The sequence below is a fragment of the Hypomesus nipponensis genome, chromosome 21 (genome assembly GCF_054491055.1).
Source record: "Hypomesus nipponensis isolate SF chromosome 21, ASM5449105v1, whole genome shotgun sequence".
Taxonomy (NCBI): Eukaryota; Metazoa; Chordata; class Actinopteri; order Osmeriformes; family Osmeridae; genus Hypomesus; species Hypomesus nipponensis.
In genome coordinates, this window is record NC_140381.1 from 10346394 (window position 1) to 10359464 (window position 13071).

Genomic DNA, 13071 nt, shown 5'->3' on the forward strand with positions numbered 1-13071 from the left:
CCCTTCAGTTTGGTCACTCTTTCAGACTTTGGTAGAGACCAAATAAATGTTCATGTATCATTAAAACATCTAGACTTCGATTACCAAATGAAAATAGATGCATGTTCCCATTTGCAGAGTACACAGCGTTTTGGACATTTTCCAAAGATGAGCAGATTTGAGTATTCAATTTAAAAGGGGGTCATTCGATTCAGGTTGGGTTGGTGCAGGGTTAAGTTGGACGAGTAGGCTCCTTAATTAAATCTCACAGACATTCGATAGGCAGATATAAATACATCTGACTGAGATAGCTGTAATTATATGGCATTTAGCCAGCAGCATAGCAAAATATAACACTGGACTCCAGTCGTTCTTGAATATATTCAGGGATTAATAAAGTGAATTAAATTCAATTAAACTGTAGGCCTTAGATACAGGGACGAGACAAAAAGACTACCCGTCTACACAGGTGTAATTCCGTGGTGGTCAGTTTGTGTAAAAGGAGGTTACTAAAGTTCATGCCAATGATGCCATGATCACTCGAAGTTTGCCCTGTGAATCTATTTGTGATCTCATTCAGTCTCTCGACTCTCGAGTCTCTCTCAGTCTACGTTTAACAAATCAACCACCTGAGTGTAAAATCAAACTTGTAATGTTTTTCCCCCTAAGGTTCGGAATACACGCATGCTCTGTCACAATCCGTTCACATGGCAGTTGATGTCTTGTGACACAGGCTCAGAAAGACATTTACTTGGCCAGGAGTAGACATAGGCAACGATACTATTATTTTCCATGAATGCTCCCTCATTAAATTAAATAGCCTTACAACAATCGTCTGGAAAGGCACGTAGAATACCTTTAAACTCATGTACAGCATGCTCGCCACCGCCCCAAAGCACTACGTCAAAAGGAGGAGCCTTTTTTATTGACCTACCTCAAACGCGAAGGAAATTACAAATATTATTTGTACTCCCCACTTCGTTGTCCGCCGACTGATGATGTTCTCCGATATGGCATGGATTATTGCTTGTGGACACACTAAGAAATATCGGAGAGTCTAGTTTGGCCATGGACTTAAACTTTTCCGGAAACTTTATTTTGCTTTCATAAAAAATGGATTTATTCGGCTATGATTATCGTCTCTTTTGGTGAGTACAGCCTTGGGCAGGATAAGAATAGACACCTCTGCCTGTGCACAGAATATGCGCTTCAACAACATGACTCATTGGAACGGAAAATTTGCCATTCAGGTGAAGCAGGCCTATGCCGCAGGTATGCATGTTGGGTTGGTTGGACTGCATTCTCCGTCTTCATGTTTTTTTTTTGTGGTTTTATGGCCGCTTTAGATAGTAGACTCTGCTTACCAGAACATTTAATAACCTAGCCTATAATATCTTTTATAAAGTAGTGAAATCTTATGTAGGCTCTGCTACATCAACCCATATCATAGTTATGGTCTTATAGTCTTACATTGAGTGAATGAGAATTTCTCATTGCCATTAAGTCATCCCTGTAAACGCTTTTTTTGTACTTAAAGAATACATGTGCTTTCGTATAGTTCTGTATTGAATCAATATACAGCGTGTGAAACCTGTATCGCTCAGCTTTAACATTGCATTCAAGTGTGCAGTATGAATTTGAATGTGCAAAACGTTCTGCTACTCACTTTCGCAATTGTTACGCCGCTCTTATTCAACTGTTGAGCCTACCCTTGGCCTCTGTCAATCAATAGTCTGTCAGGAATATGTGTTTGGCTTAGTATTTGGAGTAGAGTGTAAGTAGAGGGCACAGGGTTAGCACATTTTAATGCTCCTCTTATAATTTCAATTTTGGGTTTGGTAATTCTCTCACGCATGTGGAGAAATTGAACTTTTTTCATTTGGGTTAGTAGGCTTCTTCTCTCTTCTGGATTATGGTCAGGATTGCCTCCACTATAATATTGATATCCCAGTTGCTGCTGCATAGCTGCCCAGTTTATATCAGACAAGGCAACTCTGTAAAGTCCTCACCTCAAATGACCTTCCTATTATGCCCTACTGAGAATAGGTGTGTAATTTCAAATGTTAGGAAACAATCAACATCAGATTTGACTTGTTGGTGGCAAAGGACTTGTATCAGACTCATGTACAGTCTTGCTAATACCTTCATGTTACAGGTACGGCATGTAAGGTATTCAGGTCAAACTTGGACTTACTAACACCTAAATGAATGACTAAACTTAAAACTGGTTCGTGGACTAGTCCCCTTTTTTCCAGCCTGTGCTTTTATACAAGCTTGTTTACCTACAGTTCAATATATCTCCTTAATTATGGGTATAAAACAGGCCTGAGTCATGTTTGTGAATCTGTGGTGTACATGCCCAGGCCTCAGCAGACTTTGAACACCATCAACATTATATATACATATACATTAAATATATGGGACCTTTAGGTTAGGTCATGCGTTCTCTCTGGTATGAGGCTTGCTTTGTCAAACTTGTCAAGCGACTTTTATCAACAGTTATTACAATAGCCAGGCTTTGCCCTTGCAACAGGCTTGAATACACTACCTGTTCTCCTTAGGAGCTTTCCGTTGATTTCTTAGAATTTAGGCATTCGTGAGACCAATTTTTCTAAGCCTACCTCAGACAACAATCCCCCCCTCCTTTCCTAATATTATATTAACATGCTGTGTTATTGTGTTTTGTTTCAGGTGGCTGTAAAAACACACTCCTGGTTAGCCCCTTTTTATGTCTTTGTGGGCCACTCCCTTGCAGATGATCTACATGGGTTAAGAAGACTGGAACACCAGTAAAACAGATTGTTCAATCATCTTCCATAGCTCACAGGTTAGTTGTGGATTGTGTGCACAGTGTGGAGCAAGCCTGAGCCCTGGGTGACCTATTTTCTTTTTGCACCCTGAGCTTTTCTTGGCGTTCTTTTTCGGATCCGAAAAATGCATTGTACATGCTTTGACTGGGTCCTATAATTTCCTCCACGAGGAGCTATAGCAAGTCATAGCACTAAGGACAAGACTTCTAACTCCCTATCTGCTGGTCTGAATGTATCTTGTGGCCATAACCTTTGAGGTTCTATACATGCCTTCAGTATTTCTCACCCTGGGTGAGACCTTTAGGCCTGAAGCCTGACTGGAAAAAAAATGTATGATGACGTACAAAAAAAAAGTAGGGTCTTTTGTCTGTGGATCTAACAATATACTGTGACTGAAAGACCAGTAAATTGGTGTCACGAGGAGGCTCAAATTGAGAACACATGATGCCCCTCTGGCATTGTGAGAAGGGAAGAGAGGAGGACAAAATACATTGGGGTATGAGAAAAAAGTGGGAATAAGAGGAGGACATCATAAAGTGTAGGAGGATGAAGAAAAATGTGCATGGCTTATTCTTCTAGGATTAGGCATGGTAAGCGGCCTCATATGTGGCAGGCCAAACACAGGACAAGCAACGAAGACTGACGTGCCTCAACAGTTTTCTCCTTGACTCTACCTTCGGCTGAAAGCGTACGCTACAAATCGCCCGTTCCATGTTTCTAAATGTTGCCATTCCTCCTGGGCTTTTTGTAAGTCTAAAAGACTTAGAACTTGCTTGCCACTGTAATGCAAATGCTATCTAAGCTCTGTAATATGGCTTGTAAACACTGGCTCCTTGTATTCTTTTTATGTCTAGGCCCAGAGAGAAGAAGAAAAGATGCATGCTGGGCAGAGGAAATCAAGGGTCCTGTGTATCATGATGATGCTGAATATCTTAATCTGTATCCTGGTGGGGGTGTCATTGAACCTGGGTCAGGAGAAGGGTGGGAGTCAGAAGATTCGGATCCCCACGACAAAGTTCTGGAGCAAGCACACGGTGAGCAAGTCCTACTGGAACAACGAGCAGCAGAGGCTGGACTTCCTCTACAACCCCCTCATTAGGACTGTGCTGGCCAACGACTCCCTCTCTGAGCTCCCTGATTGGCTTAACAACACGAGCCCCATTGGTTCCTGTGAACCAGACTACAGTATCACTACAAAGATCTCGGACTACAACTCCCTTCCTCAGCGCTTCCAAGACTTCCTGTTGAATATGCGCTGCCGGTCATACCCCATGTTAATGGACCAGCCCCATGTGTGCAAAGGCAAACCCTTCCTACTATTGGCCATAAAGTCTCTTACGTCCCACTTTGACCGCCGGCAGGCCATTCGTGAATCTTGGGGAAAAGCGGGCATCTTAGCCAATCAAACAGTGGTCACTGTGTTTTTGCTGGGCAATTCCACAGCTGTCGACCACTTCCCAGACCTTTCGGGGATGCTGCAACATGAGGCAAAGCTTCACAGAGACATACTCCAATGGGATTTCAGGGACTCCTTTTTCAATTTAACTCTCAAAGATGTACTCTTTTTGGAGTGGTTGAACAAGAGGTGCCCGAACACCAAGTACATTTTCAAGGGGGACGATGATGTCTTTGTCAACACCTTGAGAATTTTAGACTTTTTAAAAGGTCTCCCAAGAAAACAAGCCACGGATCTCTTCATAGGGGATGTGATTACCAATGCCGGCCCCCACAGGGACAGGAAACTCAAGTACTTTATACCCGAGAGTGTGTTTGTCGGGGGTTACCCACCTTATGCGGGAGGTGGAGGGTTTTTGTACTCGGGGGAACTGGGAATTCGCATCTACAACATCTCCCAACAAGTGCCACTCTACCCCATCGATGACGTGTACACGGGGATGTGTATGAAAAGGCTGGGGCTAGTCCCAGAGAAACACAAAGGCTTCCAGACTTTTGACATTGAGGAAAAGTACAGGAATAACCCATGCGTCTACAAAAGCTTGATGCTAGTTCACAGTAGGACGCCACAGGAAATGATTCAGATATGGGCTTGGCTCAACAATCCTGACACTGAATGTCAGTGATCGTCTGTGTAGTAGTCAGTTGTCTCAATTTTTTTTTATCATGGCATCAAAGTCACGTAATTGTATGAATCAGGCAACAACTTAAGAGTACAGCATTTTCCGTACATTCTTTTACAATATCATTCTATTAGAATGAAAAGGAGGTTTGAGACAGTCCTAGAATCTACCTACATTTTTGCTAGATATACAATTATTTGATATTAATCCTTTATTTGAAAGAAATGTATTGGAGTTCAATGCAAAACGACACCGTTCAGCTTACATTCAGCAATGTTTGAATTACTGTAGATGTCAACAGACAGTTATCTGCAGGTAAATCTTCAGTCCTGTCTCTTCTTGGCCATATGCAGACTTTGGCAAGCTAACAATGGATGTAGCAAAATGTTAACAAAGCTTTGAGGTCACCGTTTGATTTGCTGCCTTATGTTTTTTGATTGACCCTCAAAGAGGTTTGTATTGGTGACAGCTTCATTGTCTTTCCTACCTAGTACCTACTTTATTAAATGTTATTGTTTTGGTCATGTGGTGTGTTGTGTGTCCCTATTCAGCTTTATGACTGACTGGATCAGAAACTGTGTCGTCAGATATTGTATACTACTGAATTTGCTCACGACAATAGTATTGTTAATGCGACATACCAGGGTGTTCATATTCTTTATAGGTATATTTGCACTTGATCATTGAGACATCTATTTATAATGTACATTTGTAGGTGGAGGGGTGGGTTAGAGTTGTTAGTGTTGTTTGTGTTGGTTAGATAATTGAGAACTAAAGTTGCACATGTTTTGATAATACATTTATGGTTATTGTCAATGATTGACATTTGTTCATTTTTAAGATAAGAAATTGTGAAAAATGTGTATTCTGTGGAAGAGGTTGATCTTCTTTACAATAGTACTGACATGTGTGCTGCTTTCTCAATACCAAGCTTTTAATAGAATCATCTGGGTTTATACTTTCAGCTCCATGGACGTAGAGAGATGTATAATTAAATCATTTTAAAGCTAATTTTCTACCTTTTGCTGTTTTTGTTATTATTCTTAAAGTGGCTTAAGGTAAAGGAATGGCAACCTTGTATTTTGTTTTTGTAGAAGAATAAATAATTGTTTAAACTTTGAGAACAGTGAAGTGCTTTAATGTTTGTTTGGGCTCGAAAGGAAAACATTGACTCGATAAAAAAAAAAAAATAGTTATAAGACCTGAAAACATTTAAATAAATAAAAACCTTGGAGGACACAGTTCTCTGAACGTTTGTTTGCCTTAAATTACGTGGTGTTGTAGCAGTTGGAGTAGTTTTCCATGCAGGCAGTCATTTGAAAGTGGAAGAAGAATAATGGCGACATCCACTGGTCGAACACGAATCTTTCTTATTGGAAACACATGAACGTAAGGGGTAAACGTATGCCACATCAATCATTCTAATTGAAAATATAGTTCAGGTGTTAATGTTCACCATTGGCGGAAATCGAAAAAAAAACCCACCGTTATCTATCTTCAGCGGGTGCGGCGGAAGAAACTGCAAAACATTCTTATAGTTCAGACAAAGTTGTCTAAAATGCTAAGAAATCGTAATAGATTGCAAACTATGTTTATATTTCTACTGATATTTGGCATATTTATCGTGTTCTGTGACTCTACTTTTGTAAGTAGACTTTCCCATTCGCAATTATACGTCCACTCAGTTACGGCAATGCAGTTCATTTTAGTTTTGTTATACAATCTGAAAACCTTTACATTTTAATCATACTAGTTATTTTCTTCCATAGACAAATGAAAATGACGCTTATGAGGCTCCAGGTAAAAAAAAAAAAGATTAGACTTTGGTATGCTTTGTCATACCATCAAGGGAAAACAATGAAGTTGTGAAACTGAATTCATGGATGGGCTACCTGATTATGATAGTTGTGGGGGGAGGAAGGGGGTACTGGGCTAAAAAAGTTTTCTGTATTTGTCTTTTGACACCTTCTCTTCAGGAGAAGATGGCCACGCCTTCTTTGCCCTCCGAAGCTGCCACGAGGTCTTGCAAGGTAACAGCGGCGAGTTCTTCTCCCCAGATTACTTGTGCTCCAACCCTCCGTTGTGGTGCAAATGGACCATCAAAGTACACCCTGGGAAACATGTTCGACTTTACCTGAAAGACTTCACTCCTCCTGACGCCTGCCACCTCAAACTAGACCAGATCCAACTGGCTGAGCCCTCTGGGGTGTCTGGGGGAAACAAGGTGTTGGAGAAGTGCTGGCAGGAGGCCAAGTACACATCCCTGTCCAATACTCTCCATGTGATCCTGCTCATCAGAGGAAGTCCCATCCCTCCTTTTAGAGGATTCTATGGGAGGTACCAAGCATTTTCACCGCCAATTGTATACAAGCCACATGACGACGACACAGAGGGAAACGATAAATGGATGAAGGAAGATGTGAAGCATGAGACGGTAAAGCCAACAATTTTTCAGAGAGATTTTACGACGTACGTACCCACCAAGGGGAGTGAACCTACCCACTCCATTTTACTGGAAAGCTCCACACCGGCAGTGCAGGGAAACTACAGTGAGATGAAGGAATACTTTGACCTGCTCACCTCTGTGTCCAATGTGCTTCCATTAGAAGAAGATGAACCAATTACTCAACAGAAACACTCTCGGTCGTCTCCTGTTCAGGTTGAGGAAGATGAGTGGATCGGTGCAAGGACCGAGGAGACAGTAGTGGAGAAGGTTCCGCTTGAGCACAATCTAACCTGGCAAGGAATGGTCAACCACATCAGGGATATAATCCCTCCTTCCCCTCTCACCCCCGCCTTTACCTCCACCCCCACCATAGCAATAGTACCCACCCTGGGGACCTCCCGATTAGGGAGGAGTGCCTCTCAAACCCCAATACAGCTCTCCAGAAATGAGGTGGAGATCAACTCGTCGTCTTTGAACATGTACTCGAAAGGTGTCCAAGCTACAGAGTCTGTCATAAACCCTCATACCTTCCTACACATCCAGTCAGACGTACGCAGGAGTGTGGACGCTCATTCCCCACACGTCCCCCCTGCCACCGAGGAACACGCATCTTACACAGCCGACGTTGTTTCAGTGGAGGAGTCCCACTACGTGTCACCACCCAGGACTGACCAAGGGGAAGATCCCGTTATGGAAACATCATGGAGTATGAATGCCGCTGAGCAGCTGCCGACAATTGCATCCCCCATGCCCGATGACGACCAGGGTAATGCAATAGCCCATTTCCCAAACACGGTGGAACTCCTGTCAGACAGCAGAGAAGGAGGTAGTAAGTAAAAGCCTCCCCATTGTAGAATAGTTGATGGAAACATATGACCTCCACTGTCTCCCATGTTCATTTCGTTTTACCAGGACACGCCCAAAATCACACTGAGGTGCCACACCTACCTGGGGGTGAGTGTCAGAATGTAGTCCATGTTAAATTTGATTTTGCATTTGCTTCAAAGGTTTGATCTAGATCCCTTGTATAATCATAAGAGCATAGATTACGAGAGCCGTGAGGTGGGTATTGTTCTATGACTTTGGGTAATGCACCATTATGTACACCCTATGTTATGACTTCCAGATCATCTGTTTGAAGTTTCTGTTGAGCTCACCTTCTCCCTTGAGGATGATTCTGAGGAGCATTGGGACCATCTCTCGAGTACACTGCTGATGTCAACAAAAGAACTAGTGAGTTGTCATCTTGTAATGCTGTGGGAAGTGAATCCCACTGGATTATTATATGGGATGGATATAGCTCAATGACAGAGCATTTGACTGCAGATCAAGAGGTCAAAGGGTCAAATATCCCCCTGTATGTCACTTTAGAGATGAGCGTCTGCTAAATATACAATATATTATTAGATTATATGGATTAAGGATTTATACTGCTTCTGAAATTTAGTAAATATTTCTCATTTGTTTTATGCTTGTCCTGTGTTATGATTTTGTTGTTTTTGTTTTAGATCCATGAACAATTGAAGATTCTCATTCAATCTATAACAATATCCTCCAAAAGAATAAAAAGGTTAGTATGAGCCCCTTGAAAATATCTTTCCCTTTTTTGCTATCCGCTATCCGAGAGATGGCTATACATAATATAAAATGCAATATTGCCATTGTGATGAACTTGAACCCAAACTCAAATGCGTATCCTCAATTTTGGAGATGTAGTTGTTTTAATTAAGCTACGAGATGTAGTCATGGAGAACCACTTGTTTGTGTCTTCATACCACCCAGGCTGAGTGCTGGAGTGCTGTACATCCTCTGGCTGCAGATGGCAGATGGTACGGCGGGGATGAAGTTCCAAAGCACCCTCCACGCTGCTCTCCGGGAGCTGGTCTCGACAAATATCAGTCTCCATGGCAGCTTTGAGCAGGCTATGATCATCTCGCTATCCACTGCAGGTAGGCCTTCCAGAAGATTGATTGGTCGATATTCGAGCCAATGTATCCAATTCCTTCGCACCACACACCCTTCTTGACCAGACAAGGACTGCCTAACTAAACATAGAACCGGTACTACGATCAATACTCTTCTTTTGAGTATAGATGATTTGACTTGGAGATGATGGTAATACATCCAAGTTTGAATGAATTTGGCAACTATCCTTAGTCTGCATGTGTTGACGTGTTTGCTCGCATATGCACGACAGATGTCAATGAATGCGCAACCCAGCTGGTGCTGTGTGACATCAACGCCGAATGCCTGAATCACTTCGGCTCCTACGCCTGCCGCTGCCGGCCCGGGTTTGAGGACGCGTCCCGTCTGGGTTCTGGAGGAACCCTGTGTGTGGACCTTAAGGCTACAGGTACTGAACAACGCCACAGTCAGGAGGACTTTATGAAGCATCAGCGTAGCCCTAATCTGCAGCCCAGTAACACTGGTACCCCCTTTTTCACTGCCATACATCTTCTCTTAAGAAAGCACAAGAAAACACACACGCTTAACTGTCACTTTCTTTGGCGTCCTGAATGATGAAATACAATCTGCAATCTTTGTTCGACTTTTGGGGTATTTAATAGTAACAGACAGAAAAACGGTAGAACAGTTCTAATTGATACCTTTGTCTTTTTAAGGCTGTGTGTTGGCAACGTCATCCGGGATGGTTCAAGGCATCTACGTGGTCTCTTTCCTGCTGAGCTTCCTACTCCTGATGTTGATGACCGTCATGGGAGTTCTGTACCACCGCCATCACCGGGGGACCTTCTTGGTCCGCTGCCGGAGCAGCATCTTTGGGAGCGCTGACCGCGACGGCAACAACAACAACGATGACGAGCGCTCTGTGAACTCGGACGTGCCCCCTCCACCGCCACCCATACGGCGCCCGAAGGAGGGCTGGTCGCATCCTAAAGACTGCTGCACCACGGTGGACTTGCCTCTGCTGCGTTTCAGCCCCTTACATCCGCTCGATGGGTACATGGAACCTGGGGAAGGGACCCCGAGAGGAAGCTAAGTTATATCCCCTAAGGGCAATGAGAACTGTTTCCTGACTACATTAGTTAATTTGATTTATTTGGATATATTTATTTTTGTTTTGTTTTTTAATGTAAATTACATATTGGAAACCCGTTTATTTCAATTAGAATTTGTTATAGATTTGTTTATTTAGGCAGCTATGAGCTAACAATGTTTGGGAACATGGCCACCAAATGATTCATTCCTCACAATGTGCCATTCTGAATGAATAAAAAAAAAAAACTCACTCGTAAGAATTCATCATTTCACTTTTATTGTCAGTGTCACGCCTGTGACAAATCTGTAAGGAAATGTAGAGAAACTACAGAGACAGAGTTCCCTCCAGGATCATGACAGCCTGGCCAGCGATGTCCACTCTTCCATCATCCCTCACTTCCAACCGCAACTCCCCGCCACGACTTGAGCACTGATACGCTGGTAGACACAACAAGTAAGTTTGCCGTCCATTTATAAAAATGAATTTCATAGACTGGTACTGGAGTGTCACACTAGTATCATCACGACCAATGTCTACATTATAGTTTTTGCATTGCACTCTGCTTTAAACTGTCTGTAGTATACCAGGTACAGCAATACACTTATCAAAAAAATGTATCGACCTTACCCAGCATTTTCTTTTTGCCCAGTTTTGCAGACCAGTAACTTGCTAGGAAAGTGTGCGAAGAGCCTAAAGTGAAAAATGTGTTTACCATCACTGCCATTGACTGAGCCATACATCAACCTCATGTAAGATGGATTTTTTAACCTGGCTCTTGTAAGCACCAATGTCACCCTTGGGCCACAAGGATGTTATTACTGGCATAAAGGCACACACCAGTGACGGGGTCCTCAGGGATTCCATACCAGGGGGCAAAGTTTCTGGAGAAGAAGTCATAACCAGCCTGGCACTCGGGGTCTCCACGCACTGTGACTGTGACTCCCATTACCTTTCCACTGCTCTCACTAGCTAACAGGGCTGTGTGGTTTGGCTGCAGGCTGGTCAGCACTGACCTGGAGGACACACACACAAACACCCCTGATGTAGAGCACCCTGTACACACACACAAACATCAGCACATTCACAAACACTGACCTGTCGCAGGTATCATCGAGACAAAGAAGTATTTCTTTGATGGTGGTACAGAAAAACACTTCTTTAACTGGGTGGTCTCCCACTGTGGCCTATTTAAACACACAGAGAGACATAATGCACGCAGGAAAACCATGTGTAGCATAACATGAAAAACAACTTGTTGTACTTACTTTAATAAGGTCTTTAAAATCCTTGGCCACCTGATGAAGACAAACACATACCATATTACAAGTTATTAGACAGGCCTTTTGAGGTTCAACCTTTATTTCCATGCCCTACCTGGGGTATGGGTTGTTCGAGGGGGAAGTCCATGACTAGTAAATCTCTCTGCTGGCGAACATACAGTTCTCCACTCAAAGTCTCAAACACCACCATAGAATTACTGTTCTCTGGCAGAGGAGGAAAATGATTACACTGTGGCACAAGATTTGGCCCCCAAAAAATTGTGTAAATGACTTATTACATACAATTATATCTTCTGTTCTTTGCTAATCTACACTTCAGGCACATCCATCAAATAGATACTATATCATAAAATGTGTATAAATATACACATTTAATGCAGGTACTTTGAAGTCAGTGAAAAGTAATTTCAGACGATACTTTTCTTATAGAAGAGCACGGCAGCGGAGGCCAGGGTGGCGTGGCCACACAGGGGAACCTCACTGGCAGGGGTGAACCATCGCAGGCGAAAGCGGGCTCCTGATAAGGACAAACATTAACATCACTGGCAATGCATGGTAGCACAGAAGTGGACTGACCACCAAGTACAGTACTTTAGAGGCATAACCAACCACTGTTCAACTAACCAAGAGAACGCTCAAAGTCCACATATCTTCCGATATCATGACTGCTCAATGTCCTGACAAAACAAGTTGCATAATTCCGTAAACTTTATCAGTGATGTCCTTTTTCAGTTGGAAAATATTCTTAGTACGCTAGTCCCACCTGAGGTGAAGTCATCGGTTGGGTGAAGCCGTGTAATGAAGGCTGTCTCAGACAGATTCATCTCAGCAGCTATCTTCTGGTAGACCTCATCCTGCAGCTCCTGCATAAAAAAACAAGGAAGAAGAGTTGTCTAATTACCTTTTTCGTGGCACTGCGAATAAGAACAATTCAAATGAAATAATCTCAAATGTTTAGATATTGCTATTTTGAATTGGGATTAGTTTACAGTAGGATAGGCCATGCCATACAACAGTTTTGGAAGAAATACTTTATCAAATGACTTGGAATAGCCTGCATGCAATAATCATATATCATAAAACATATTGCCTGTGTAAGAGGGCAAACGGCTGCAGGATTGCCTTTGAAAGGTTCGTTCGTAAAGGAATCAACAGTGAATACTGGAATCTCCATAACGTAGCAAGACCTGGTCAATAAAGTAAAAAAATAAAAAATAGACTGTTAGCCCAGCCTACTCGTCATTACGCGCCGAATACGGAAGTGTTTCATGAAGGACCCCGTGCAATTACCTTCTCGATTGGATAACGACAGACAGTGCGCAATATCATATTCTTCATAATAGAGTGAAATTTAGAGGTTTTAGAGGCGATGTTTAGCCTATAAGGTTCTTCCACCTATCCAGACCGGTTGACAGTTTTGTGCTTTGATCGATATGAGTACAAAAAAAGTGTTTCACATTGACCCAATTTCACTTACCCC

General features: G+C 42.6%; 3 protein-coding genes across 5 annotated transcripts; 2 read left to right on the plus strand and 1 right to left on the minus strand.

Annotated features, from left to right (window-relative positions):
* Positions 1–742: 742 nt before the first annotated feature.
* On the plus strand, positions 743–5391 carry b3gnt2a (UDP-GlcNAc:betaGal beta-1,3-N-acetylglucosaminyltransferase 2a). Of its 3 annotated transcripts, XM_084685334.1 has the most exons (4): positions 743–1251; positions 2671–2806; positions 3369–3477; positions 3644–5391. In XM_084685334.1, exon 4 carries the CDS (start codon positions 3665–3667, stop codon positions 4868–4870), a length of 1206 nt encoding a protein of 401 aa, XP_084541460.1. In that variant the 5' UTR covers positions 743–1251; positions 2671–2806; positions 3369–3477; positions 3644–3664; the 3' UTR covers positions 4871–5391. The 3 variants fall into 3 exon arrangements, with proteins under 3 accessions (XP_084541460.1, XP_084541458.1, XP_084541459.1); XM_084685332.1 differs by lacking the exon at positions 3369–3477; XM_084685333.1 differs by lacking the exon at positions 3369–3477 and having other exon boundaries at positions 743–1127.
* Positions 5392–6092: 701 nt separating this feature from the next.
* LOC146237934 (uncharacterized) lies at positions 6093–10556 on the plus strand. Its single transcript, XM_084685331.1, has 9 exons — positions 6093–6512; positions 6637–6667; positions 6844–8079; positions 8226–8267; positions 8440–8546; positions 8822–8883; positions 9096–9262; positions 9511–9666; positions 9935–10556. Exons 1-9 carry the CDS (start codon positions 6426–6428, stop codon positions 10309–10311), a joined length of 2265 nt encoding a protein of 754 aa, XP_084541457.1. The 5' UTR covers positions 6093–6425; the 3' UTR covers positions 10312–10556.
* Positions 10557–10564: 8 nt separating this feature from the next.
* LOC146237935 (phenazine biosynthesis-like domain-containing protein 1) lies at positions 10565–12834 on the minus strand. Its single transcript, XM_084685335.1, has 9 exons — positions 12682–12834; positions 12355–12454; positions 12010–12108; positions 11686–11795; positions 11577–11606; positions 11407–11495; positions 11149–11324; positions 10939–11001; positions 10565–10748 (listed from the first exon to the last, which is right to left on the minus strand). Exons 1-9 carry the CDS (start codon positions 12763–12765, stop codon positions 10636–10638), a joined length of 864 nt encoding a protein of 287 aa, XP_084541461.1. The 5' UTR covers positions 12766–12834; the 3' UTR covers positions 10565–10635.
* Between the last annotated feature and the right edge of the window lie 237 nt (positions 12835–13071).

Excerpts from the sequence above, each read along its gene's own strand:
- LOC146237934 (XM_084685331.1), top strand. The coding sequence starts at position 6,426 with ATGCTAAGAAATCGTAATAGATTGCAAACTATGTTTATATTTCTACTG. Across the intron at positions 6,668-6,843 it reads TGACGCTTATGAGGCTCCAG|GAGAAGATGGCCACGCCTTC; the intron begins GTAAAAAAAAAA and ends CCTTCTCTTCAG. Across the intron at positions 8,080-8,225 it reads CATGCCCGATGACGACCAGG|GACACGCCCAAAATCACACT; the intron begins GTAATGCAATAG and ends TCGTTTTACCAG.
- LOC146237935 (XM_084685335.1), bottom strand. The coding sequence starts at position 12,765 with ATGGAGATTCCAGTATTCACTGTTGATTCCTTTACGAACGAACCTTTC. Across the intron at positions 11,796-12,009 it reads CGTGCTCTTCTATAAGAAAA|AGAACAGTAATTCTATGGTG; the intron begins GTATCGTCTGAA and ends CTCCTCTGCCAG. Across the intron at positions 11,325-11,406 it reads CTCGATGATACCTGCGACAG|GTCAGTGCTGACCAGCCTGC; the intron begins GTCAGTGTTTGT and ends TGTGTCCTCCAG.
- b3gnt2a (XM_084685334.1), top strand. The coding sequence starts at position 3,665 with ATGCATGCTGGGCAGAGGAAATCAAGGGTCCTGTGTATCATGATGATG.